Source organism: Mus musculus, chromosome 11, assembly GCF_000001635.26.
Source record: "Mus musculus strain C57BL/6J chromosome 11, GRCm38.p6 C57BL/6J".
Classification (NCBI taxonomy): Eukaryota; Metazoa; Chordata; class Mammalia; order Rodentia; family Muridae; genus Mus; species Mus musculus.
The window spans coordinates 68,453,926-68,480,698 of record NC_000077.6 but is presented as its reverse complement, the minus strand read 5'-3'; the positions used below and the strand labels follow the sequence as shown (position 1 = coordinate 68,480,698).

The window sequence follows — 26,773 nt, the reverse complement described above, 5'->3', positions numbered from 1 at the left end:
GACTGCTATGGTCATTAATCAGGGTTCTGCATTGGTTAACGCCTAGGAAGGGTACAATTGATGGACATTTTCTCTCTGCTAAATCTTTGCACAGCTGTGGTTAGTCTTCCGGATTGAGTTTCAGGAATGGAATAGTGGTGTAAAAGGGTGATGCTGGAGCCAGCCCTCATCATTTTCCCATCAATACTGGTATTTTCAGTCTTTTTAAAAGTCAGCTACTTTGAAAAGGAAGGCAATAGCTCCTTCCAATTCTGCATCTGCTTCGGTCCTAGAGACCATTATTCTCTGGGTCCTTTCTGAAGCATGTGAATCATATTTATTCAATATATAATTGATATATAAAGTCAATATAAAAATATTTATATTTTCACTGGTGTGTCTGACAATTTTTAAAACTGACTCAAAAGAACCTTCCATAGGTCTGAAATAATTTCACACACACACACACACACACACACACACATTTGTCATTTGTGTTCCATGTTTGGGTGTTCAGTTCTACACTTCCCGATCCTCATAGCTCTCTGTAGCTTTATCTTAGGAATGGCCTTGGCCACTCCACTTTTTTTGCAGACCAGGTTCACATCTCCTATTTTTTTCTTCCACTATTTTTATTCTCTTGTTTTCGATGCTTAAATCTTTTACTTATCTGCAAGTTATTTTATGTTTAAGATGGAACTTCGTTTAATTTTTTTTAAATTGAGACACAGTCTCTCTATGTAGTCCTGGCTGGCCTGGAACTCATTATTATAGACCAGGCCGGCCTCAAACTCACAGAAGTCCACCTGCTTCTGCCTCTAGAATGCAGAGGTCAAAGGTGTGAACTGCCAGTGCTCTGCAGGATTAGAATTTTAACTCATTTCTAAAGTGATCTGCCAGCTATCCTGATGGTACTTATTAAGTGACTGAGCTTTTTTGTTGCTGGTTTGAGGGTGCCTCTTTACCATGGCATAGCTTTTGTGTATTTAATCTGTTTCTAGATATTGCCTTTGGCTCTACCGATCTATTTCTACACTAATAGGTGCTATTTTAATAACTTTAGCATTATGAAAGACCTAGTGATGCAAATACCTCCTTCTTAGTCTCTTCTAAGAGCATATAAATAAACACATAGCAAATGAATAAATCAAATGCTTCTGTAGTCTGTTTATAATTTCAAGTAGGCTATAGTTGTTCCAGTTTAAATGACCTTGGTACTTTGATTGGGACACATTATTTCCATAATACCTGATGTTATTATGATACTGGTTCAGTTCCACAATGTCTTTCTTCAATTAACAGTCCTTTAGTTAATGCTGACATCTCTGTGTGGGTTACTCACATTTCTTATTTTAGATTTTTTTTTTTAGGTTTTTATCTCTGTTGTATTCCCCCCTCCTTCTGTGCCTCCCTCCTTTCCTTTCTCCTGTCTTCCTTCCCTCTCTGCCTCTATCTCTTTCTTCTTTAAGCAGGCTCTCACTCTGTAGCTCAGGCTGGCTCTCAGACTTGTAACAATGCTCCTCTTTCCTCTGCCCTGAGTCCTGGATCTTTTCCTCCTAGATGGGGCTGGTAAACTGGGAAGTTTAGTCTGCCTTTGCTGGCTCCGAGTTACTCATGCGCATGAGTCTCTCACACTTAGATAAGCAATTGGGTGTTATAAAATTAAAATTTATCCCCTCCAGATGAAGAAATACCCTTTGCATAGGCAAAATACATACAGGGAAAGCCAGAACGATGCTCAAGTTCAATGGAAATGCTTGCAGCAGTTCCCTTGGGCAGTTGCCATATTAAAAACACTTCTGTAGCAATAGTTTCCATATACTGAGGGGTTTTGAATATCAAGAGAGAGTGTTGATGCTAAGCAAATGCTTTAGAGGAATCTAAAGAGATAACTTCCCTGAAATAGAACCGTGGTGAATCGCTCTGTTCTGGGCAGCCTTTCAGGGAATCAGACCTGGTTGTTCTTCCTCTTGCTGAAGCATGGCTTTCTTAGGATTCTCATCTAAAAACAGCATTTACACCATTTGCCTCAGTAGAAAAGGGTTCACGCTGCCAAGTCTGGTGACCTGAAGTTGATCCCCAGGACCCACACAGTGGAAGTAGAGAACTGTCACCAAGCTGTTCTCTGACACACCAAGGCAGGCACACACACACACACACACACACACACACACACACACACACACACACACACGTACTGCCACCCCTACACAAAGTGCATAAGTGTGGCTTAAAACAGCAGTCACAATTTCTCAAGAACTCTTACTTTTCAGATCCTAAGTATGAAAGAACCTGGAAACATGCTGGAGAGATGGCTCAGCAGTTAAGAGCACTGACTGTTCTTCCAGAAGTCCTGAGTTCAATTCCCAGCAACCACATGGTGGCTCACAACCATCTGTAATGGGATCTGATGCCCTCTTCTGGTGTGTCTGCAGATAGCTACAGTGTACTCATATACATAAAATAAATAAATAATTCTTAAAAAAAAGAAGAAGAACCTGGAAACATGAAGTCTTTGTCCACATTTGTCAGGACAGCCATTAACAGTCTCCATTCTTAGCAGCAGGCACTATCCCTGGGAAAGCCACTCCTACAACTGCCTATTTGCTCCCAGGGCAAAGAGAACACATCTCGTCATTATCCTGGAGACGTCTCTGAGTGATCTGCACAGCCCTGGCCACCCCGTAGCTTATCAGAGGTTCACAACCTTCCTAATGCTGTGACCCTTTCATACAGTTCCTCATGTCCTGGTGCCCCAACCATAACATTATTTTCATTGCTACTTTATGGCTGTAATTTTTGTACTTCATGACTGTTATGCATCATGATGTAAGTATTTTTGGAGATGGAGGTTTGCCAAAGGGGTCGAGATCCACAGGCTGAGAACTGCTGTCCTAGCTAATCAGAATAGCGGTACAGGCAGGCCTGTGCTAGCTTCCCTGAACAATTCTCACTTAAATAACTCCCCGTATTGACTGCCTTAATGTGTGTGAACACAACCATCTGATGCTAAGCACACCGTGAAGAGCGCACTCCACATTCCTCACCATGGTGTGGGCAAGGATGGCATGGGTAAAGAACTGTTCCAGGGGGCTGGTTATCCTAGTCATGTGACCCCAGGTCCCCTTGGTACTCACCTGGGGCCTTGAGTTCAGCATCAATGAAGGTGAGCATCTCTCTGCAGATGCTGCAGTAGGGAACTGGCCAGGTCAGGAAGCAGTGGTAGGTGCTGGCTGCCTTCAGCAGGAGGTCGGAGTCTGGTGGGAAGTGTGGTGTCTAGGGTGGAAGAGGGACAGTAAGGAGTATGTAGGTATCCAGGGGTTAGTGGCACATTCCTTTAATCCCAGCACTCAAGAGGCGGAGGCAAGTGGATCTCTGTGAGTTCGAGGCCAGCCTGGTCTACAGAGTGAGTTCCAGGATATATGTATATATGATATATGTATAGTATAGAAACCCTGTCTTGAAAAAAGAAAAGAGAAAAAGGTGAATAGGTGAGGAAGAGTTCATTTGTATCCCGAGGCAGTTTCTGCTCCCTCTCTGGAATATCTCACAAAGGACGCGCACTTCCAGGGAGCAGTTACACCCCAGGACAAGATCAGGGAAAACTGAACTATGGACAGACAAGATGCTATCCAGAGCTTCTCTGTGGCAATGGACCTTGTTCTCATCAAATAGGGTCTTAAGTAGCCCAGGCTGGCCTTGAGCTTGTCACCACCTCTTAAGTGCTGATTTCATGCAGTGCCGAGGATCAAACCTGGGGCCTCATGCTTGCTAGGTAAGTGCTCTCCCCACTGAGCCACACACTCAGCCCACAGACCACAGTTTTTCCAACACTTTTCAGAGAGGAAGTCTCTCTGAAAAGCTGTCAGCTCGGAGGTCGTGGTAAATGGTGCCATGGTTTCTACTCCCTTTGAGGAACTATGTTCTGTGCAAACACGATTCGTATGTAAATATTCTCATGAGAGGCAAATATTTTTATTCTTTGGGTGGACTGAGTTCAGTACGGCAGCCGTCATTTGGTTCAGCAGACTGGTGAACGCCAGGGATAACCCCATCAGATAAGGCTGACCCCTCGGGTGAAAGATGCGCTGGACACAAAAGTCTCCCAGTGTAACTTCTCATGACCGCGCTATGACACGGTTCCTCCATAGAAGCCAAGAGATAGCAGGTACCATGGCAGCCATCTACATCAGCCAGAGGCTTCCCAGGGTGCTATCAGAAGGTCTCGTTCCATCTCGAGTGTCCTGGCTCCCAAGTTTGTTTGTCCTCAGAGAGGTGAGGCCTCTGGCCCAGGTAGAGCCCACTCTCCCCTCTCATCTCTCAGCTTCTGGCCTGGCTGTACTTACACAGAGGACAGTGGAATAGAAGAGCAGAGCCAGCGGGGCGAGGAGGTCATAGGTGCCTTTCTCTTGGACCTGTGGAGATGAGAGGGAGTTCAAGGTCTTTCGGCCATTGTGTAACTTGTGGGCAGGTGGCATACAGCGCTTCTGTGCTGACCTCAGTAGATCAATTCAGACATTTCCTTCTCTTCTCCTCTCTCCCAACATGCTTGAGACCTTCCACAACCCTCCCCCGCGCCGTGATTCCAAGGCAGTGGATCCTTTATGTGTCACAGCGTGGTCATGAGAAATTGGGAGCATGGTTTTGAATTGGTTTACTTGTGACCAGCAAGCAAACACACCAGGTAAATCTCATACCAGGATGGTGGCCGCGAGTGCTGCCATCAGGAACGGACTTACATGACGAATCCCACTTACAACTCAGAAAGACAAGAAACATAAAAGAGAAGCCTCCATGAAACAGCTTGAGTCATTTTGGGAACTTGGCCCATCCTGGAACCTCAGCCCCACTCAGCATTACGTATGTAAATAGAAGCCCGCACACTGAGCTGTCAGAGGAGGCCCCAGCTTCCCTTCCCAATTAGAGTCCTCTTCCTTGTCTCTGTTGCTGTGGATCCTTCTCAGGAAAGGAACTCAGTGAAGCTTCCTCGCTGCCTCCTCTTCCCTCCTTCAGGTCTATACCCTGACTAAGAGCATCATCTACCCTAAGCTATAGCTATGAACTCAGGTCCACACGGGACCCGCTGTGTGTTTACACAGGACAGGATAGGACATTCCATGCAGGAGCAGAGCAGACAGGAGCCACAGAGCTGACCTAAGTCCTGCCTTTACAATGTCAATTCTATCTGTGCTCATCAGTGTCTGCTTCACCCTCACCTCTTGGGTCTTTTGTAGGATCTGTTCCAGGAGGATGAGGAAGTGGCCCGGGTCCCTGCTGACCAGCTCCTGTAGGCTCCAGCAGTTCAGACACAGCCCGGCTAGACAGGGGGCAAGTTAGATCAGTGGTTAGTTTCACTCTCTCTGGCTAGCTATAGGCAGAGCTGTAGAGAAGAGGGTTTATTCTGGAACTCTGATATGGAAGAGTATATGTGAATATTTCTTTCTAAATAGAGTCTTGGAGAAATGGCATCAGGTAAAAGCCCCCAAGCTCCACCAGGACATGTGAAACCGGACCTGGTGGCACAGGTCTTGAAATCCAGCATTTGGGAAGCTGGGGCAGTTGGATCATGAGTTAAGGGGCACCGTAGGCTATGTAGTTCAAGGCCAGCCTGGGCTATATAATGAAATATACTGAGTAGCAATAACGATGATGATAGCAAAAGAAAAAAGTCCGTAAGACATAAGAACCCATTTCTTAGCCCTGGGTCTGAGGGGGCTCTTTAGCCACTGAGGTTGTTGATCAAAGCTAGAATCCCTTAGAGGCCAAAGAACCTGCTGCAACTCTGTCCCTGCACCTCTGGGGGTGGCGGTGGTCCCAACAGTTGTCCCTGCCCAGCTTTCCTGTAGTGGGTGCCAGTTCCTACCAGATGCAAGGAAGTCGGGCCAGAGGTAAAAATTGCTACAAGACAAGCGCTCCACCCTGTGTCTGAGACAGTCATGTGTCTTCCTAAGACTGCTTGGCAGAGGAGCCCAGGAAGGAAGGGGAAGCTGGACTCACTGCGTCGAAAAGCTCTGAGCCCTTCCTTGTCACTGGGACTTTCTGGTTCCTAACTTCCCTGAAATCATCCAGGGCAAACCCCTAAAAATTCAAGAGGTGACCACAGGGACGGGGGGCTGCATCTGTGGGGCAGGGAATGATCACAGCAGGGGGTGGAAGGGGACATGGTCTTCTCGGAGTGGGAGCCATGCTTCCTCAGGTGTGTGGGTGCTTTTCAAAACCCTGGAAGCTCCTGGAAGTGTTTGCATGTGCCTCTAGATTCATGTCTAACATGCATGAGATGTTAGGTTCAACATTTAGCACTGCAAGAAAAAGAGAAGGAAAAATACCAACCCAACAGCAACAACAATAACAAAGCAGCGGCGCAGAAGTCAGACATTCCCTTATTTCTTATTTAATGATGCTTGGCCCCAACACTATGTAAACTTGGCTGTTATCAAAACCTGGGAAGGGGCGGGGGAGAAGGAAAAATGTTCTTCACTGACCATTACTCTGTGCCACTATGGTGCTAGGCTTCCTTACACAGTCTCTCTGCCCAGGTTCCTGCTTCTAGTCATTCGTATTTCCATTATCCATCGGGCTCTCACAAGGACAAGTGGATTGTACAAGGCTGTGTAGTCAGTGAGAGTCTTAATCCAAATCTATCTGGTTCCAAAGGACAGAGAAAGTTGTCCACAGAGGCGGCATCTGAGCTGAGACCAGCATAAGAAGGGGCTGGGTTCTTAGGGAAGAGATCCAAGAAGCAAGACCAGAGGTTCCAGATGAAACCTTCATCTGAGGCTCTGGAACGTCTCCCAGTCCCCCAGACCTACCTGACCAGGGAGCAGAACGGCGTCCGAGGCTCAGTCCATGCAAGCATCGCTCCAGAGCATGCTGGATGCGGTCCTCTGTGCACGTTGTGGCTGCTGGCTGCATCCTGAGTCATTGCCTGCATGGGGGATGGATAGACATTGGTCAGCTGGTTGGGCTCCCTTCCTGGAGAACACCAGGCTAGGGGAGCCCTCAGCCCAGCAGGACAGTAATAAAACTGGCACTCGCAACCCACTTGGGTGCTCTGGGCACTGCAGAAGGAGGCTCCTGGCTGTCTACAGGGAGGGAGCAGCTTCCGGAAGGTTTATCCGTATGGCAGGAGAGGACACTCACGGGACAGAAAAGCATGGAGTGGAGAAAAACAGAGTTCCAGGATGGGAAAGGAGCGGGAAATGGGATGTGCCTACTCACTGGGCAGTAGGGAGTGAGGAAAATGTCCAGGGATATCTAGAGAATGGCCAGACCTCTGACATCTGGGCAAGGGACCTCCAGGGAGGAATCAAAACCACGTGGGAGATTTTCTTGTGAATTTCCAGACCTGTGTCTCCTGGTCCTGCAGGGGTGGGGCTGCAGGATCTCCCTCCACATGCTGGACACCCCAACGCCACTGCAAGGGCTAGGACAAGGGTGGGGGTCTCTTCCCACACGTTGCCTCACCCTGTACAACCCATACCACCTCAGCTCGGATGTCCAGATCCTTTCTGCCTTGAGTGTTTTGCAGTCTATCTAAAGCCCTTGCCCATTGCCCTTCCACATTTTCCTGAGGCTTAGCTGGCCCAACTAGGGGGCCACAAGGAGCGGACTTCAGGAGCGGTTTTAACACCAGGTAGGAAACTGAGAGTCTCCAATAGAGCAAACCCCATGTCTTGGTTCTGGAGAGAGCTTTCTGGGTCCTTTGGAAGCTAAGACAGGCATTTGTCATGATGATTAAGCCAGGTTGTGGCTTCCACCAGAGCGAGACCCAAACTGGACTCTGATTTTCGCTAGTCCCAAGATTTGTGGCAAATGCCTGAGCTTCCCCCAAACCTCAGTTTGCTCATCTGTGAAGTGGGGATGGTGATGGTGCAGATGTCAGGAGGCTGTGGGGAGGAAACACAAGGCCCTAATTGAGCATCCCTGAGAGATCTATACCACACAACCATCTCTGCCACACTTGCCTGCCCTCCGGGACTTATCTCACTGTGGACATTGTCCCTGGGCTGGTCAGGCAAGGTCATCCAGGACACTGAGGAAGTGTTGGAGCAGTCCTGTGGATCTGAGGACCAACCAGGAAACCAGAAGAGGAAGCAGAACCTCCAAACTGAGCCATGCAAACGACATGCAAAGAGGGATAAACTCCCAGACCCAGATGCCCAGATCTCAGAGCCTCAATCTAGGCAAATCCTCCTGTCTCCCCATCTAGATGGAGAACAAGCACCCCCTGAAAAGTAAGCCCTTTGTGAGCTGTCCCACAGATGTCCCTAGAGAATGACACATCGGGAAACTGGGATGGCAAAGCAGCACCCATGAACCATATCGTCTTCCATTTCCTGACCACCTACTATGTGCCCAGGACAGAGCAGGCACGAGTTCCTGGGTGGAAGACATTGACTCTGACAACCATACAAAGGGGGACTCCTGGGAGATGACAAAGGCTATGAAGAGTGGATAGTGCTGGGAGAGGGAGAGCTGGCCAGCCACACAGTAGGTTATTTAGAGTCTTCAAAGAGGGGACTTAAAGCCAGACAGGGACACCTAGGGTTAAGTGAGGGGAAGAGGATTCCAGAAAGAGGAGCTAGTATTGCCAAGGTCTGGGTGTAGGAATGAGCTTGCCAAGGACCTAGACCCTGGAGCACGGTGTCAGGACACGGGGTTTGCCTGGAACACAGCCTGACCCGGGTTCCATGGCCCCAGATACTGGGATGGTGATTTGAGTTAAGAAGAATACTCATTTACTGTTCATGATCAAGCCCCTAAATGTTATTCTTGGTGATGTTGAGATGCCTCAAGGTATCTGTAAGCCCTTTCAGAACGGCTGCCACATTTGCCTTCAAACTACGTAGAATCCACTGCCCCCCAGGCAGATGAGGCAGTTTCCTGAGCTCAGCTATTTTTTCATCTTGGGCTGTGCTGGTACCCAGCGAGCCTGAATGACCATGGGGTTAACACCTGTGATGAGCGGCTGATCTCAGTGACAGTCCAAACGCTAGCTCCTATACATCATGTCTATCAGCCTGGAGCTGACGGCACCTGCCGCTGGAACAGTGAAAGCCTCTCTATAGACAACTTTAGAGACAAAATCTAGCCTTTGTCCTCATAGCTGCTCCTCCATCAATCCTAGGCCAAGTTCTTGAGGGAGATGGGAAGTCACCCCAGCTGGTCCTTTGTGGGCAAGTAGACCATACCACCAGACAGTAGACCTGGTAAGATTGATACAGGTTCACCTCCCAACTCCCTAGAATTCTCGTAATCGAGAACAGCAGGTGTTGGAACCGGCTTCCAGCCAGAGTCTACCTCTCTTGGATGGACCACGTAACTGTGACATCCTATTGAGAGGACCACGACAACTAGTCAGGTAGCATAAAAACCTGGGGTTCTCCATGCTAACGAGGGATCTAGATACACTCCCGAGTGTTTAGCCAATGAGCTTCCCTTCCTAGGTATCCCTTTCGGCAAAGGGTGTTTAATCCCTGCTTCACCCTGAATTCACATCCACCATGAGCAGAGCAGTTTGGACAAGGAGGACCCGAAGCAGGATCCTTGGGTGGGGGGATCCCAGTTGTGGGGGGAGACCATAGAACTGTGTCTAAATCTCCCAGAGAAGGCCTTCAGCCCCTCTCTACTACCGGCACTCACCAGAACCAAACCCGATTCTCCTCATCCCCAGCTCAACTATCCCCTTTCTGCCTGGCATGGGGACTAGTTTCAAATCCTCTCAGACCCCAGCTATGTCTGGGTACACAGAAAACTGAGAGCCATGGCATCCATTCCAGCCCCTGCTGTTTCTCATCAGGAAGAACACAGGCTGGGACCACCCCTTCCCCCCCATCGCAGGCTGTATTCTGCCTTCCCTGAGGGGCATGCTTCCCTGAACGCTCCGGCATCCCAGTGGCAAAGCAGACACATAGCCTGCTGCCCAACAGCCCTTCAGTTTCCACAAGAGGAATTTGGAAGCCGAAGGGGATACGGAGCCTGCTCTAGGCCACCAGGAGCACGGTAGAACTATAGGAAAGCCATACCTCTCCCAAGAGCCTGGGAGCAAGTAGGACTTTTCCTTCTTCCTAGCTGTGGCTGAACCCAAACCCCAAGTTCAGAGTGCTGAATGCCCTACATCCTAAAGTTCCCTGGAGAGGTAGCTCAGCAGTTAAGAGCACTTGCTGCTCTTGTGGAGGATCTGAGTTCAGTTCCCAGCACCCACACCAAGCAGCTCACAACCACCTGTCACCCCAGCTCCAGGGGGATGCAACATTTCTAGTCTCTCCGGGTACCTGCGTTCACGTATATATACTCACACATAAACACAGAATGAATAATTAAATAAATATTTAAAGTTCCGGAAGGCACTTGGATAGTGGCTGCAACTATCTTGGGTGGTGTTTGCATGGACCTGGAACAGCAGTGTATGTGTGTTCATCACCATAAGACTGCAAAGGGGAAAAGGGTCATCGACCATTCCGGAAGGTGCACCTGCTCTCTAAAACCAAGGGCTTGAGGGACCTGAAGACATTGTCTGAGGATATGAGTCTCCTACCAGGTGAGATACCACCAAATCATACCCAATTCATCAGGAACATTGGCAGGGAACAGGGAAGAGGCAGAAGGACAGCTTGCAAGTCCACTGTGTGGGTGGCAGGACACTAGAAAGACAGCTGGGCTTGAACAGTTTTGTTACTCTGAGTAGGTAACCATCAGGGTGGGCAACCCAGCAGTAAGAGGCAGGAGGCTAGACCACCTCTGTGGGACAGTAGTGGAGTAGGAGAAAAAGATGGGCAATTAGTGACACAGAGGAGTAGAATACCTTGCCCAGGTTTACATAGCTCAGAGGTAGTATCTTAGTTTGGGTTTTACTGCTGTGAACAGACACTATGACCAAGGCAAGTCTTATTAGGACAACATTTAATTGGGGTTGGCATATAGGTTCAGAGGTTCAGTCCATTATCATCAAGGCAGGAGCATAACAGCATCTAGGCAGGCATGATGAAGGTGGAGTTGATGGTTCTACATCTTCATCTAACGGCTGCTAGCAGAATACTGGCTTCCTGACATCTAGGATAAGGGTCTTAAAGCCCACACTCACGGTGACACACCTACCCCAACAGGGCCACGCCCTCTAATAGTGCCACTCCCTGGGCAGAGCATATACAAACCATCACAGGTAGCAAAGCCAGAATGCAAACCCAGGACGTCTGGGTTCTTAACTCTGCACACATTGCCCCTCAGCAAATCAGATGCAGTTTAGAAAGGAAAGAAAACCAATGCACTCCAAGGGAAAACTCAATTCTTGGGATTTTTCTTAAAGAGGTTGGCATTCCCGGTTGCTGGTAATCTTGAACCCTGGCATGTCTATCTACACCAGTTGCCCAGTCCAGCCTACCTCTTCCAGAAAACAGACCCCCTTATTATTCAGAAGAGGACACCCTGTGCATGGTGGCAACCTGGGCCCTGCCTCTCCAGCCTGAGGAAAGGATAGAAGTGTGAACTGGCTGTTAAGTCGCCCCTCTGCCCAACCCCTGAAGTGATGGACAAGCTGGTCTTGCTAGGAGGCCAGTGTGAGTCACCTTTGCCTTACACTGTCATGATGCAAAGGTGAGTCACGAATGAGCCTTCTCAGCCACCGTGTTTTCTTCTGCCATGCCTTGTCCTTACAGGTATCAGAGTCCAGTGTCCTGGTCTGCTGCTAGCAGCCTTCCCCAGTGTCAGCAGCACCCTTCTCCAGTACCTGCTGATGCATGCCCTTCCATCCTTCCTCCTGTAGACTCCTCGGTGCTCCCTGGCTCTAAGGAGACAACCAAGGTCAAGAGCCAGATATCCTCCAAGCCCAGGGCAGAGTCACTGATATGCTGGGCTCCCTATACTATTTCTGTCATCTAGGCGTTGGTCCATGCTCTTAAGAGTTAGGACCTGGGGCTGAAGAGATGGCTCAGCGGTTACCAGTACTTACTTTCCAAAGGACCAGGTTTCAATCGCCAACTCTCACATGTGCCTTGTCACCACCTGTATCTCTCGTTCTATGGATCCAACAACCTCTTCTAGCCTCCTGGGCAACAGGCATGCACGTGGTATGCAGACAGATATACGTACAGACAAAACACCCATAAACGTAAACACAAATAGATGACTTTTTAAAAAAAGTTGGGACCTACTGAGTGCTTGGCCTGGGAGCCTGAGGGAGGCAATAGAGGTCCCGTGGGGGAGCCCCTCGGTGAAGTACAAAGATGAGAGTGGGGGTGGGCTCATCTGGAGCCTGTGGGTGAAGTCAGCCCTTGTGCTCCACGCTTGGCCATGCACGAGGTTCGCTTTGTCAGGATGACTCACTGACAACTGCCATTCCTTATGACTTGTGGGCAGAACCCCATTGGCTCTGGGGAAGGGGTGACAGTAGACAGTGGGATGAGACCTTTTTCAAAAGCTTGAAAAGCAAGACCTGCTCCGTTCAGTATCGGATGTCCAATCCTGGGATTCCCCTCATTAAGAGGAGTCCCCTTTATAAAATTCCAGCTGCTGCCAGGCAGGCTCCCCTGATGGGCAGTGTTAAAACATTAAACAATGGCTTTTTCCTTTTCAAGTTCCTCTTCTGAGCCAGTGCAGAGGGCTGGCTGACCTTACTGAGGAAGGCTTGCCCTCAGAGACAGTGGAAGTCTGAGCCCAGACTCACTTGCTTGGATGGGAGCTCCCATCCTCCCGATGGTGTGAGTCACCTCAGCTCTCGCTAACAAGTTAATTTGAATTACTTTTCTAATTTCTCCCAGAGTTACTGGAACAGGTTCTCAAATATCTATTTCGGGAACTCTGGTTTATCAAAAGTTCAAAATGTATTGGTGAGGACAGGAATTCCCAGGTCATTTTTTCAATGATTTCTGAATCATTCTGGGGTCGGTCATATGCCTTCTCTTCATATTGGATCACTCACTCTATTGCCTAAAGTACAGGTTCAGGTTTGTATTACACATTTTATGGCCGACTTCTGCTGCTGAAATCATTGTTTTGGACACTCACACTAGGTATAGTTACTACGGTGATACCACTGTGTGGACAGCAGCTGAAAGGCTGGCTGGTCTCATTGCTCACGACTGCTTGGCTTTGTACTCTGAGGTTCTTCATTTCAGTTCATTTCTGGCTCAGCTGGGTATTCTGAGTAATGGCAGGCCAAGTGCATGGCTAAGCTCTGAGGTCTTGTAAGTCATATGTCTTTCAAAAACTACAGCGTTGTCAGTGGCGGAGCTGCTGGCTTTTATCCTCGCCCCTTCCTGATATATTATAGAAACTGCAGTTAGCAACAACAGCAACAACAACAACAAAAAAATACATGGCTGTAACAATGAAAATACTTAGAGAATGTTGTTGGATAAAAAATAACATAGAAATTAATATTTCTCAATTATTTCTTAAGATTTAGTTTACTATTATACGTCAGTACACTGTAGCTGTCTTCAGACACACCAGAAGAGAGCATCATTACATATGGTTGTGAGCCACCATGTGGTTGGTGGGACTTGAACTCAGGACCTTCAGAAGAGCAGTCAGTGCTTTTAACTGCTGAGCCATCTCTCCAGCCCCATATTTCTCTTTACATTAAGATATGTCCTAGGGGGAAGGCCCCACTTATAATAGCATCAAGAGAAATAAAGATAATAAACTTTAAAATAAGCAATTTTTATGAATAAAACTTTTGAGAGACAGAAAAGACGAGAGCAAATGAAAACCCACATCCTCTCATTATGCAGAAAGATCCAGAACGATACAGAAGTGATGTGGAAAGGATCACAAGTCTAAAAACATGGTAATTAAAACTGCAAAAATCCTTGGACATGTGGAAGAAGCTTGGTCACCTTGAATTTGTAGATGGCTTCGCGGTGATAACGCTTGTGCTAATTATACCTGTGGCTGGGATAAAACCCCAGGACCAAGGCAACTCTGAAGGAAGAGTTTACTTGGGCATATAGTTCCAGAGGGTTAAAGCCTGCAATTGAAGGTATGGGATGACAGCAAGTGGAGTGGCAGGCACAGTAGCTGGAGCAGGAAGCTGAGAGTTCACATCTTAACCACAAGCAAGCAGACAGAGCAAACTAGAAGCAGAGGAGGCGCTTTATCATCATCATCATCATCATCATCATCACCATCACCATCATCATCATCACCATCATCATCATCATCATCATCACCATCACCATCATCATCATCTCAAAAACTACCCCCTGACCTATGTCCACTCTCAGGGCTGCACATTTTTGGGTTTACTCCCCAAAATGCCATCGACCAAGAACCAAGTGTTCAAAAGCCCAAGACTATGGGGACACGTCTCTTTCAAAGCACCACACACCAAAGAATCCAGGGCACAAAAGAAAAATCTGGACAAATTAGACCTCAGAACCAAAACTAAGTTAGATCTAAGAGCCAAAACTCTGCATCAAAGGCTCCAGTCAAGAGTGAAATGCCCACAAAACAGAAGTCTTCCCTGTCATTCAGGTGACAAAGAACTAATATCCAGATAGGCAAAGGACTACACCCCAACCCCATCGCCATCACTGCCCAGATAGATGAAGGACTTGAAGGAATAGTTCCCTAGAGGAATATGCAGGTGGCTAATAAGCACTTGATAGGGTTTTTCAGTGCCAATGAGATGTCTCAATAGGTAAAAGGCAGTTGGCACACAAGCAGGTGACCTCAGTTCAATCCCTAAAACCTACATAAAGGTAGGAGAAAACAGACTACACAACACTGTCCTCTGACCTCCACACACGGGCAAGCTGACCCCACACAAATACACGATACCACTGGTGGTAATAGAATCCTTTTCACTCCTCATCACCATGGAAGTGCAAATCAAAACTGGACCACTCCTATCAGTATGGCCACTATTAGAGTAAAAGAACAACAAAGTAAATGCTAGGCTGTGAAGAAGTCAGAGCCTGGTGCAGGCTGCCTGGGAATGTGAAACAAGGTAGCGGCTAATGGGCTGCGGGAGAACAAGGTGCTTCCTCTAAAGATTCACAGCAAGCCCGACTTAGGATTCTGTCACTCCACTTCTGGATAGATGCACAACGTAACTGGAAGCAAGGTCCTGAACCTCCACGTTCATAGAGGCATTGGATACTGTGGCCAAAGACTGGAAATAAGCCAAGTGTCCATGGGGAGTTGAATGGACAAACAAGATGTGTGTGTTTGTGTGTGTGTGTGTGTGTGTGTGTGTGTGCGTGTGCGTGTGCGTGTGTGTGTGTGTGTGTGTGTGTGTAGTCTCTCAAAGGAAGGAAATCCTGACACACGCTACAATGCAGATGAACCTTGAGCATCTCTGTTGGGTGCAAGAAGCTGCAAATGAGGAAAGCAAGACTGCACTTGGGTAAGGTACCTGGAGCTGTTAGTCAGAGGGACAGAAAGTTGATGATGGTTGCCAAGGGCTGAGGGAAGGAGATAGGAAGTGGTTAAATGGGTAGAGATGCATAAGATGAAAACGAGTTCTGGTGACAGATTTCACTCCTGGGTCAATGGCCTTAAGACTACTGAACAGGGGTGGGGGATGGCTTGCCTGGTAAAGTGCTGTGGCCCTCACTACCACATAAAGAGGTGTGATAGTGCCCAACTGCAACCCCAGCATTCAGAAAGTAGAGGCAGGAGGATTATGAGTTCAGAGGCATCCTCAGTTACACATCAAGTTTGAAGCCAGATTGGGGATACTATGGTTAAAAGAAAAAACAATCTTTTTAAGGCTATTGAATGGTTCCTTCAAACATAGTTAAGATGGTATGTTACATGGTACGTGCATTTAACCACAAGTGGAAAAAATAAATTTGGTGTGATATTACACAGAAATGTCAATTCTCCATGAATCCCAGTCTAGAGTAGTGAGTGGTTCTTAACCTTCCTAATGCTGCAACCCTTTAATATAGTTCCTCCTATTGAGGTGAGTCCCACCCATAACATTATTTTCATTGCTACTTTGTAACTGTATTTTTGTTACTGTTTTGAATCATAATGTAATTGTCTGTGTTTTCTGGTGGTCTTAGAGAACCCCTGCAAAAGGGTCATCCGACCCCTCCAAGGGGTCAGGACCCATAGGTTGAGAGTGTGTAGGAAGGATTAAGGGAGGCAGAAGGACCAGGGAAGGAGGAAGGTGGGCAGACAGAAAGCTGGCTTGCTGTTTGCAACTGTGTCTTCTCTATCTCACACTATGCTAGGCAGCTCCGGCTGCTGATTTCATTTAATTACCACAGTCTCCTGAAGTGGTTACCCACAATTCCTGGGGCCCAAGGAGGTTAAGCCATTGTCATTCATGTTTCTGTCACCACAGGTTCTATGACCTGAGCTGGAAACACATCCAAAGCTGGTCTAACTCCGAAAGCCCACGTTCTTCCTCCACACTGTTCGTGGGAACTCAGTCCCACCCTTTGCTAGACAGATAAAGGTCTGCATCCTTGGTGTGTGCGCATGTGGGTAGAGAGATCAGAGAACAACTTGCAAGATTCAGTTCTCTTCCTTCTGTTATGTGGGATCAGGCTTGGCAGCAAGTCGTCTGTTCCACTGAGCCATCTCTCTGGACCAGTTTTTACAACTTTTTATGAAGCAGACACTGATTTAAGACTCCTGTTTAGTCCAGTCCAGAACTCCCCAGAACACTGAGGGACCATTTACTACAAATTGGTGCTATCTTTCCAAATGTACAGAGAAGGGGAAATACACATTTCTTTAAACAGAGAGAAACAGGTGCACCTATACAGGCACTCTAAGCTGAAAGCCACATACCCCCACCACAGAAATACACACATATATTTAATTTAAAATGATAAAAATTAATTTAAAAAAATCTCAATAGACATTGGGTAGAGTTGGAATTACGGCTGACTTAGGTTAAGTCCCCAAGTGAATATGCACCCTTATGGGGTGTTTGATAGCCTCTGCGTTCTCCTTTCATGGAGACTGGTGGGGTGCATTTGCTGAGATGGAAAAGCTCAGCAAGAAGAGGATTTGTGGGGGTGACAAAGGAAAGTTCTGCTTTGTCCAGCTGCACCCTCTCCTGACCGCAGGGAGTGTCACCTATCTACATTTGGGGTCTCACAGGTTAGCAGCCAGTGACGAGAGGGATCCTGTTAAGACAGAAGTGAAGGACCCAGGAGCTCACGGCACCGTGGAGAGTTCTATGATCATAGAGCAAGAAAACCCAACAGACTCCACTGAGAGGAGGAAGGCAGGTGACAGGCAACTCGCTCGGGGAGTTTTGCTTTGAAGTGTTTGGAGCATCTCAACTGCAGAGTTTCTTTTATTCTGCTTTATCTAGCAGAATATCTTTATCTAGTTTCTGGGAATTGTGGCCAAAAGAATCTTGAGATTTTCCCAATTGTTCTTTTATTAAAACATTCGGATTTCTCCAGGCACAGTGACATATGCTTTTTGATTCCAGAACTCAGGAGGCAGACAGGCAGGTAGCCATGTTTCAGGGAAGCAAGACCACGATAACCAGTGCTGCATAGTGAGGTCCTGTTTCAAAATTTCTATACGTATTTGTATTTCCATCTAAACAAAATCACATGCCAATATGCTAATGACAATTATCTCCAAGAGGAAAAATTAGACATATTCATCTCTAAACATTTTATAATAATTGATATTTTATACCCTAGTTTTGTTTTGAGACAATGTTCCAGCTAGCCCAGGCTGGCTTCATAAACTCATCCCCAGTCATGAATGACCATGAACTTTTGTTCTTCCTGCCTCTACCTCAACAGTGCTAGGAGTTCAGTCGTCACCATCACACCTGGTTCCTGCGGTGCTGGGGATCTCGACCAGGACTCTGTGTATGCTAGGCAAGCCCTCTGCAGCTGGGCTACCCAACCCCTATATCTTGCTTTTAATCACACAAAGAACAGGTGTTACATCTGTAAAAGAAATGTTGCTTTTTTTGTGTTCTTCCCACACAGTGCACCCTTGCATGCCAGACAATATATGTACCATGAACCCAAGGTACTCTGGAGGGTAGAGAAAGGCAGAGCAGCCAAGGACTTTGGGGACACAGGAAAGGAGCACACAGAAGCAGCAGGTTCCCTGGGTTTTCTTCCTGCTTGCATAGCCTCAACTCAACAGTGAAGAGATAGCAACCTAGAAAGTCAGGGCATACAGATGGAAGAAACTGGCTTTTTCCCAGGACAAAGAATGGGGCAGCTTAACAAGACAGGCAGCCTTCAAGCGACAGGGTCTCTGTTCCATCCGTGCTCCACACTGAAAGTATAGCTTCACTGCCCCCAGGGATGGCCAGGGCAAAGTGTATGCTTCCCCTCTGCCATCTACAGAGAGGCTCCCCAGACCTCTGCCAAGGGACTGAGAAAGCCAAGAAGAAAGCTGTGTCTTTCATCCTCACAGTGGTCAAGAGCATCCTCCCATCCCATGGTGTCAGGAGTCAGTGGAACTTGCTTCCATCCCAGATAATAAGCATCCCCATCCCCCAATAGGTGGTGCTAAGGAAAGTCTAGTGCAGAGTCTAGACTCTCATTGGTACCTTGCAGTAGTGAGGTCATCCTTTCTCCCACCACCATGGTAACGCTGGAGCGCAATGATGCACTCCTGTCCCTTCCAGCCAGAGAGGAATATGCAGACGCCTGTAGGAAGCTGCACTCGCTCCCTACCCATTAGTAACAAAGGCCCTCCCCAATGAAGAGTTAATGAGGACACAGGACAGGAGCCCATAGAAGCAGGTTCCCTGGGTTTTCTTCCTGCTTGCATAGTCCTCAGTGAGGTTAAGTGCAGAACCAGGAGTCCACCCCCATCTAGCAGTAATGAGGCAAAGACCCTCACTTCCCTGATGGAGATGTGTCAGAGAAGGCAGCTAAAACGTAAGGCTGAAGTGAGATTCTGATCTTCATAACTCCCACAATACCCACAATGACCATATTTTAATAAAGAAGAACTTGTCATGGGGCTGACGAGATGGCTGGGTTTGTGAATAAGCCTGTGGGCTTGAGTTGAGATCCCAGCACCCACACAGAAAGCCAGGCATGGCGGGGCATATTTATAACCGGAGCAGAGGACTGGAGCATGGGATGGCGTGGACAGGAAGATCCATGAAACTCACTGAAGAGCCAAACTAGATGAGTCAAATCGTTTCCAATTTAGCAAAAGACTGTCTCCAAATAATAATAACAATAACAATAACAATAATAATAATAATAATAACAATAATAATATTAACCAAGGTGGAAAGAAATTGAGAAGCCACCTAATGTTAATCCTTGACCTCCACAAGCACACAAACATGCTATCAAGTACATACACAATATAACACACACACACACATCATCATCATCATCATCGTCGTCATCATCACATGTACATTTAGAAAACATGTCACATGAAGAACAATGAAGATCCCAATCTACATTTTAAAAGTGGTAGACAGGGCGCTGGAGCGGAGTCAGCTCTGCAGTTAATAGTGCTTGCTGATCCTGCAGGGGAGCCGCCTTCTTTCCCAGAACCACATCAAGTGGTTCATAGCTACCTGTAACTCCCTCTCCAGGGAATCTGACGCCCTTTGGCCCTCAAGGCACCTACACCTTACGTGCAGAACCCTCCCCCCAACAGACACACAGATAAAATATGAAAGAGATCTTTTAAAAAGTCAATAGATGTCACTACTAGACATCAGAGAGATGTCAAAAAATTTAAAGCATCCAGGGGAAGTGCTTCACTGGGCAATTATAAACTCCCTAAGCACAAAGGAAGGAAGGAAGGAAGGAAGGAAGGAAGGAAGGAAGGAAGGAAGGAAAGGAAGGGAGGGAGGGAGGGAGGGAGGGAGGGAGGGAGGGAGGGAGGGAGGGGGAGGGAGGGAGGGAGGGAGGGAGGGAGGGGGAGGGAGGGAGGGAGGGAGGGAGGGAGGGAGGGAGGGAGGGAGGGAGGGAGGAAGAAGGGTAAGCAAAGAAAAGGGAGATGAGAGTATTACTAAATGAGTATGTTACAAATGAGAACTAAAATAAATAAATAAAAATTCATTCAGGCATTGTGGCACACACCTTTAATTCCAGCACTTGAGACAAAAAAAGCAGACAGAGCTCTGTGAGTTCTAGGACAGCTCAGGGCTACATAGAGAGATCCTGTATCAAAAAACCAAACAAAAACCCCTCAATGTGTAGACTCAACAACAGAATAGAGGACAGAGCAGGAAAAAACACAAGTTTGAACTTTGATAATATTATCACCTATTGATAACGACAGAGACAAGGATAGAGTGACAAGGAGTCTGATGGACTTAGCAAAAGATCTGATTTTTGTATCCATGGACCCAGTAGAAAGCAAGGAAGAGGAGAGGTGTGGGGAGCACTAAGAAGTGGGAAGAGGAGAGGTGTGGGGAGCACTAAGAAGGGGGCAGGCTGGAGAGATGGCTTATACAACTCTTGCTGCCCTCACAGAGGACCTGGGTTAGGTTCCTAGCACCCACATCAGGTGATTCATAACTCAACTCCAGTTTCAGGGAATTGATGCCTTCTTTTGTCCTCCGAACACCAGGCACACATACAGTGCACCTACATTACATGCAGGAGAACACACATGTAAAATAAAGTGAATAATTTAAAAGTTGACAAGACTGAGTTTATAATTTTTTTCAACTTCTAGTCTTTGAAAGAGATTATAAAGTAAGCTAAAAACAAGCCAGAAACTAGAAGACACCATTACACACACATATACATACCACATACCACACACCACATACCACAGAGAGAGAGAGAGAGAGACAGAGAGACAGAGAGACAGAGAGACAGAGAGACAGAGACAGAGAGAGAGAGACAGAGACAGAGAGACAGAGACAGAGAGAGACAGAGAGACAGAGAAAAGAGAGAGAAAATGATTCCTATCCCAGAAGTGAACAAATGCTTAGTAAAAGATATACAAGCGGGCAATAAACACATTAAAATATTGTCGGAATAGTTAGTCATCAGAAAATGCAGATTTAAAACCACAATGAAGCAATCTGACACTAGAATAACAATACCAAGTTGATGAGGATACAGAACAATCACACATTGTTTATGGGGTTGTGAAACGGTACAAAGTTGAAAAACACAGTTTGGCAATTTCACAAAATTAAACAATCGCCTAGCCTTTGACCTAATTAGTGTGTTCCTCCCCACAAAAGAAGTGAAACCTTATGTTGACAAGAGACTTGTGCAATACTTGTTCATAGAAAGTTTGATTCAAAATTATCTCCCACCCGCACCACCCTGATCTATCAACAGAAGGATGATTGCTGGTACATAATGTATTATTATGATACAATGTATCATTACTGAGCCTACAGAGAAGAGGGGGTTATGAATACATGTAATGACATGGATGCAACCCCAAAACATGGTGTGTGAAGAAATAAAATAACGGCAGGTGCTTTTTTGACTCCACTTGCAAGAAGTTTTAAAACAGACGAAATGAATGAGTGGAGAAATAAATCAAGAGGGCGGTCACCTGCAAGCTAACAGAGAATGTGTTCTAGGAATGGGCATAAGGGAATGTTTACAGGCTGACGCTTCAAACCCCAGGGAATCCCCAAACCAGCAGAACTGTATAGGAATCAAGGGATTGCTCCCTGCCCCCTTACATTTTTTCTTGTGCTTTTTACTCCCCTGGGACACAGTTCAATCTCTGACACAGTTCACGAGACCCCAGGAGATCCAGCCCCTTCCCTCCAGGCTGGTACCAAACTCCTGACATCACCATGCAATTTGCACTCTTCTGTCTTGAACTCTTCTCGTTAATACCCTCATTTAGTTGTCATGTTTATTTTTGTATCTGGGTGTTTTGTCTGCATATGTGTCTCTGGACCACTTGTGCCTGGTGCCAGAGGAGGCCAGAAGAGGGCATCACATCTCTCGGAGATGGAGTTACAGATGGTTGTGAGCTGTCATGTGGGTCCTTAGAACTGAACCAAAGTCCTCCAAAAGGGTGGCCAGAGCTCCCAGCTGCTGAATCATCTCTCAGCCATATCTTTTTTAAAAATACATTTGTGTGTGTGTGTGTGTGTGCATCTACCACCGTGCATGTGAGATCAGAGGACAACTAACAACAGTCACTTCTCTCCCTGCACCATGTGAGTTCCCGGGTTGAACTTGGGGTCTCAGGTTTGGTGACAAGTGTCACTTCCCACTCAGCTACCCTACTGACTCTTTCAGCTTATTGTTTTAAGGTAGGTCTTTTGACCCCCCGGCTGGTTACAAGGCCATTATCCACATTATCCACAGCCTCTCTGCTTCCCCAGCGACTACATTACAATTGTCTGGTTCCATTTCTGGCCACGGGAGCCTGTCGACCGTGTTAATGGTTCTGATTCCATGACTGGGCATGGGGCCTGGACTGAGTCTCCTTGAACAATAAGCATACAAACCAAAGCTCCACCCCAATATGTCCCCGAGAGTATATGAGCAATAGGGGATATTCCTCAGGCCTGAGGGGAAATCACATCGACTACAACACCCCGGTGACTCAGTCTGCAGAGATGTTGATTAAGTCAATTCTGGACACCCACAGTGAGGGCACGATGCCTGGAAGACCAGCTTCCTCCTTTTTTTCCCTCAGCTAAAGGCCAAAGAAAAAGGTTCAGGTCAGAACCCAAACTTCCTAAGAGCCACCCTAAAGACCAGAACATGAAAACAGAACCTATTCTTGGCTCTCTCCCTTTGCCTCCTCCCCACACTAAGAGAGCAACCACCATGTTGAGAATTAGTGGACAACGCTAAACTTCCCGATGCCCCTGCCAGGATGGGTTCCCGTGGGATTCCAGTTGATATCTTTTTTAATTCTTTATTTTTTCCTTTTGTAAAAAAATAAACAATTCTTTTAAAGATCTCTTTAAAGATTTCGTTTTTATTTGTATGAGTGGTTGCTTGCATTGTATATATGAACACCAACCTCTACTAACCTCAATGGCTTCATTAGGAAGGTGGTATCTTTCTTCAGACAGATTCTGACAGAATCCCAGACCAGACCTGGTGCCACACCGACCCTGGATCCCCTTCCTGCTGGCCACACGGGCCTCTGTGACCTTTTCTGGGAAAACCTGCCATGAGTGCCTTCCTAGCCAAGACCACCTACACCTGGTTTGAGCCAGCTAGTCAGATGGTGAAATGTGACCCTCGCTGTGTTAAACACACAGTCTGTTGCCTGTCATATCATAAGTAGTTTATCCACAAATGTGTCAATGCTGCCATCACCACCACTGAGACCAAGCTCTACCTCTAGTTAATGGATGGGTACCCCACGAGCTGTAAGATTGGTACTACCAGTTTCCCACTGTAGTATTTGATGGAGATCTGGCAAAGTTAGGGCAAGCAGTGGGTAATGAATACCACCACTGCCATCGCTGACAACTGGGTGCCTGGACCACAAGTTTGACCTGACATGAAGTTTGGTAACTGGTATGTGGCTATGATAACTGTCACTAACCAGATTGAATTCTAAGTAGCCACAACCCAGAATCTTCTAAAAGAGAGACTCAACTGAGGGACTGCCTAGATTAGGTTGGCCTCAAGGCATGTCCTTGGGGGTTTTGAGCTAGATAAGACAGGAGAGAACTAGATGAGACCGAGGAGATGGACTGTAATCTGGAATTATGAGCCAGTTCTTCCCTAAGTTTCTTTTGGTCAGTGTATTTTGGCACAGACAGAAACAGAGATGGAGCTAGGACAGCTAGGATAGGAGGAGGAGACTTTTCTGAGTCCATAAAGACTCAGATGCCCTAGAGAAAGATGGAGAGGGTGTTTGTTGGTGGATTCTGTTGAAAGACAGCATTCTTTTCGGCCTGCAGTATCCCACTCCCAGAGGCTGCTTCAATGGCCCATGGAAGACTTGAGCTGTGGCTACAGCTCCTTTTCCTCTGTACCTCTGTAATCGTGCCTCAAAATAAATGCCCTATAAAACAAGATAAACACTCACGAACAGATCCAAAGTCATCTGGATTTGCTTCTGTGTTAGCTAGAATTTTTATTCTCTATGTTGCTTTGACTTTACTTTTAGGGTTATGATTCAGTTAGAATCATTTTTGCATAATTCTTTATCTGGTGTATGTGTGTGTGAGAGGCGGGGAGAGAGATGGGAGACAGAGGGACAGAGGGAAAGAGGGACAGAGAGAAGCAAGCTGTGTGTGTGCAAGTACCTCAGAGGCCAGAGGAGGGGGTCAGACTCCCCAGAGCTGGAGTTACAGACTGTCCTGAACATCCTGGCGTGGGTGCTGGGAACTGAACTTGGGTCCTCTGGAAAAGCATCAAGTGCTCTTGACCACTGAGTCCTCTCTCCAACCCCTAATAATTTTTTCCATGTGAAATGTTTGTGTATGCTACATATCTGTAGCATCATTTGTTGAAAAGACTTCCTGTCTCCACTCTATTGCCTTGTTTCCATTGTCAGGGATGAGTTGATTGCATACTTGTGTGGATCTGATTCTGGGCTCTCTCTTCTGCTCTTCTGACCCATTTGTCCATTTCTCCTCAATATGCCATAGCACAATGCTGTGCCCTGAAGTCCCCAGCGGCAGCCCTCTGACTTTGATCTCCCTCAATACTGTGTTCTCTACTTTAGGTCCCTTTCCTTTCCATGTAAACTTTAGAATAAATTGGTCCGTAGCTGCAAAGTAGCTTCATATGTTTGTTTGGATTGCACTGATGGCACAAATCAATGGACGCCCTAACCATAGTGAGGTCTCCGATCCATGGGCCTGCAGTACTTCTCCATTTGTTTATATTTTCTCAGATTTCTTTCACTGGTTTCATTGGGGTTTCCACTTACAGCTCTTGATCCACTAAGTATTCCATTACAGATTAGATTCTACATAACTACTTCATCTCTGATGTCCAGGGAGATGGTACCAAGGTTTTCTTTAACTTCAAATTCTAACACTCATTACTGATCTATATAGAGATGCAAATGACTTTTATAGATCATCAGTCCTCCAACCTTGCTATAACTATCTGTTTGGTCAAGACATTTTGATATTGCTATTTATTCTTTATGATCCATATAGACAATACTCTCATCTACAAATGATACCAGTGCCGTGACTTCCTTCCCTTCCTCTAGATGCCACGTTTCCTTTTCATGGTTTTTGCATTAGCTAAGACTTCTAGTATGAACTTGAGTAAGAGTGGAGAGCAAGCATCTTTAAGCTTGTCCCTGACCTATCTAGTTTCTTCGCGTTAAGCATGATGCTAGGTTCTTTGTAATCATGATTTCCCTGGTTGAAGACATGACTCTCAAGTCCTAGTGTGCTGTGAAGTTTTGCTATGCCTGGGTGTGAGACTTGGTCAAAAAATATTTTTCCAAATGTATTGATATGATTATGATTTTTCTTTGTTGGCCTGTGGAAGCCATGGGCTGCACCAGTTGACTTTCAAATGCTGACTAAGCAGCATGCGTCTGAAATCAACCCCTCGTGGTCTACAGTGTCTCTGGCTGTGGTGAGAGTTCTTTTATGCACTGTTGGATTAAGATTGCTCTCCAACTGTTGAAGATTGATGGGCATGGAGAATATGATCTATAGCTGCAGATCCTATTTATCTCTTTTTAAGACAGCCAGGTAGCCAAGATTGATCTTGAACTCCTAATCCTCCTGCCTCTAGAGCCTGAGTGCTGGAATTACAGGCCTGTGGTACCACATTCACATCATGCGATGCTGGGGACTAAACCCAGGTCTTCTTACACCCTGGGAAAGCACTGTACCAACTAAGTCAACCTCCCCAGGCCATGACTGCTTTTCTATTTATCAACCTTGAATAATTGGAACTTGAAGTTAAAATACAATATGTTGATGTAAGCACTTCTTTCTGACTTGGGCATTAGTGTAATGCTGACCTCAGAAAATGATTTACAGCTGGGCATGGTGGTACACAGTTTTGATCTTAGCACTTGGGAGGCAGGGGTAGCTGGAGTCTAGTCCACACAGTGAACTCCAGGCCAGCCTGGTCTACACAGTGAGACCCTTTAAAAATGAGTCAAGGAACACTCTCCCATCTTCTATATTCTGTAATAGATTTTAGTATTCTATTAGCATTTTTTCCTTAAATGTTTATTCGAATTCACTAGTGAAACCATGTGGGTCTGATACTGTTCATTTTGGAAGGGACTAATTATTGATTCTCTTTGTTGAATTGATAGAAGCCTCTTCAGACAGTTAAGTTCTCCCTGTGGGAGTTTCAGTAGAAATAAGGATCCTCCCATCGCACCAAACTGTACAGTTTGTGGGTGAGAGGTGCCCATAATTCCCCTCTACTATCCTAATGGTACAGAATTTTGCTTTTCTATTGAGATGTAGTTCATGTAAATTCATCATTCTAAATTGTCCACTCCAGTGTTTAGAACTCTCAGTATGTTATATAGCCACCACCAGTGCCCTTGCTTGCATGTCTCCATCATGTAGTGGGAGCCCTCTACCTACCTCCCTCTTCTCGGCAACCAGGAATCTACTTCCATTTTTATGGGCATCCCGTACAAACAAGGTTATATGACATACGGTCTTTTACATTTGTTTTTGTTTTTTTTTTTTCTCACTTAACATGTTTTCTAGGATCACGTGTTTTATCATGTGGATACGCCCTAAGTATTTCTTCAATAACCATACTCATATGTCAAAATTCAGGCCTGGGAAATACCTAAGACTCCAGCCGAGCAAAGAAAAGGATGAAAAGCATTTTCCAGGTGAGATCCAAGAGTGTCCTTCCACATGAACAGAAGAGAACCGAGCCTAGTGACTCCTCTGTAACAGAAAAGAATCATGCTTGAATCGCCTGGGCTTAAGTAAGCTGCTGCTGCAGTCACAGGCCTCCTGCCT

General features: G+C 46.4%; 1 protein-coding gene across 2 annotated transcripts in view; it reads right to left on the bottom strand.

Annotated features, from left to right (window-relative positions):
• Window positions 1–26,773, bottom strand: part of Pik3r5 (phosphoinositide-3-kinase regulatory subunit 5) — a 65,725-nt gene that overhangs the window by 17,151 nt on the left and 21,801 nt on the right. For both annotated transcript variants that reach the window (NM_177320.2, XM_006533548.2), the window contains exons 2-5: window positions 6,789–6,904; window positions 5,196–5,296; window positions 4,326–4,394; window positions 3,117–3,255 (exon numbers count right to left, since the gene is read on the bottom strand). In NM_177320.2, the coding sequence (NP_796294.2) occupies window positions 3,117–3,255; window positions 4,326–4,394; window positions 5,196–5,296; window positions 6,789–6,891 (412 nt within the window). In that variant the 5' untranslated portion in view covers window positions 6,892–6,904. The remainder of the gene's footprint in view (window positions 1–3,116; window positions 3,256–4,325; window positions 4,395–5,195; window positions 5,297–6,788; window positions 6,905–26,773) is intronic.